This window comes from Anneissia japonica, unplaced genomic scaffold, assembly GCF_011630105.1.
Source record: "Anneissia japonica isolate Jap-2015-1 unplaced genomic scaffold, ASM1163010v1 scaffold281_len866295_cov195, whole genome shotgun sequence".
NCBI lineage: Eukaryota > Metazoa > Echinodermata > Crinoidea > Comatulida > Comatulidae > Anneissia > Anneissia japonica.
This window is the reverse complement of record NW_022728190.1, coordinates 627,373-628,360: the sequence shown is the minus strand read 5'-3', so window position 1 is coordinate 628,360 and position 988 is coordinate 627,373. Positions and strand designations below refer to the sequence as shown.

At 39.4% G+C, this 988-nt stretch overlaps 1 protein-coding gene across 7 annotated transcripts in view; it reads left to right on the top strand.

The window, feature by feature from the left end:
- LOC117113987 (disintegrin and metalloproteinase domain-containing protein 12-like) overlaps positions 1–988 on the top strand; it is a 60,031-nt gene that overhangs the window by 38,813 nt on the left and 20,230 nt on the right. For all 7 annotated transcript variants that reach the window (XM_033257486.1, XM_033257487.1, XM_033257490.1 and 4 more), the window contains exon 5: positions 800–876. In XM_033257486.1, coding sequence (XP_033113377.1) covers positions 800–876 — 77 coding nt within the window. The remainder of the gene's footprint in view (positions 1–799; positions 877–988) is intronic.

Sequence of the window (988 nt, the reverse complement as noted above, 5' to 3'; positions counted from 1 at the left end):
TAGACAATGTTAGCTATCAAGGAGCGACGTTGTTTTTCATTGGGACCTTCGTCCCTTCAAGGCTAGGCCTATACCATCCTAGCTAGTCTAGGCCTAGAGTAGGATAGGGCTAGCGCAACATGCGGACGTTGGTACGTGTTGGTTAATCTACAAACGTCGCCTATTAAGTAATCGATTTTACCCGGCAGAACGAAAGAAGGAAACTCCGCTTTTCAGTCGTCTTAGGCCCTTGGTTTTTGACAAACAATGACCTTTCAGAGGTCAAATTGCTGTCAAGAATATGAATTGGCTGCTTCGCAGCAATGAATACAGTATTTAAAAAGTTATTACCAGTGGCGGATGCAGGAGTTCAAAGTAGAGGGGGCCGGGGGGAACTTTCACAGATGGAGCCTAGACCACCTCAGGTCCACCATTGCAAAGCGTGGATGGGTTATGAGTTAAAAGTAGCCAAAAAAAATAGTGTATCAAGCATTAGACAAACACTCTTGCTGGGAGCCTATTTTCTTCCTGGGCACAAGTTGCTCAACGAAAACTAATCATGAGGCTTGGTAATTTTATCAAAGAGTATGTTTTTTACAGTCTAAACACACTGGATTTCTTTTATTAGCTGCATGGTTAGTTCAGCTGTTCAAATGAACAGGAAGGGCTTACGACAAATGCATTTACTTCAAAGCATTTTGTGGATTAGATTTCTTCATTCTCTAATGATCTTGTTACTATGCAAACCATCAATTCCTTTGTTATCTACTGGTAACTAACATCTACTTCCACAAATATTCTCTTCATTTGTTTTTTTCAGCATCATTGTTACTACCATGGTACAGTAAGAAATACCAATTCGTCATCCGTTGCCATAGACACATGTTCAGGGATAAGGTAAGCTAACATTACCTGATGTATTAAAAGAATCATTTATTCCTCATTTATTAAATGTAAGTGGCTTCTATGATGATTATGATGGTGGTTCAGCATTTTTAATCTCTTATAT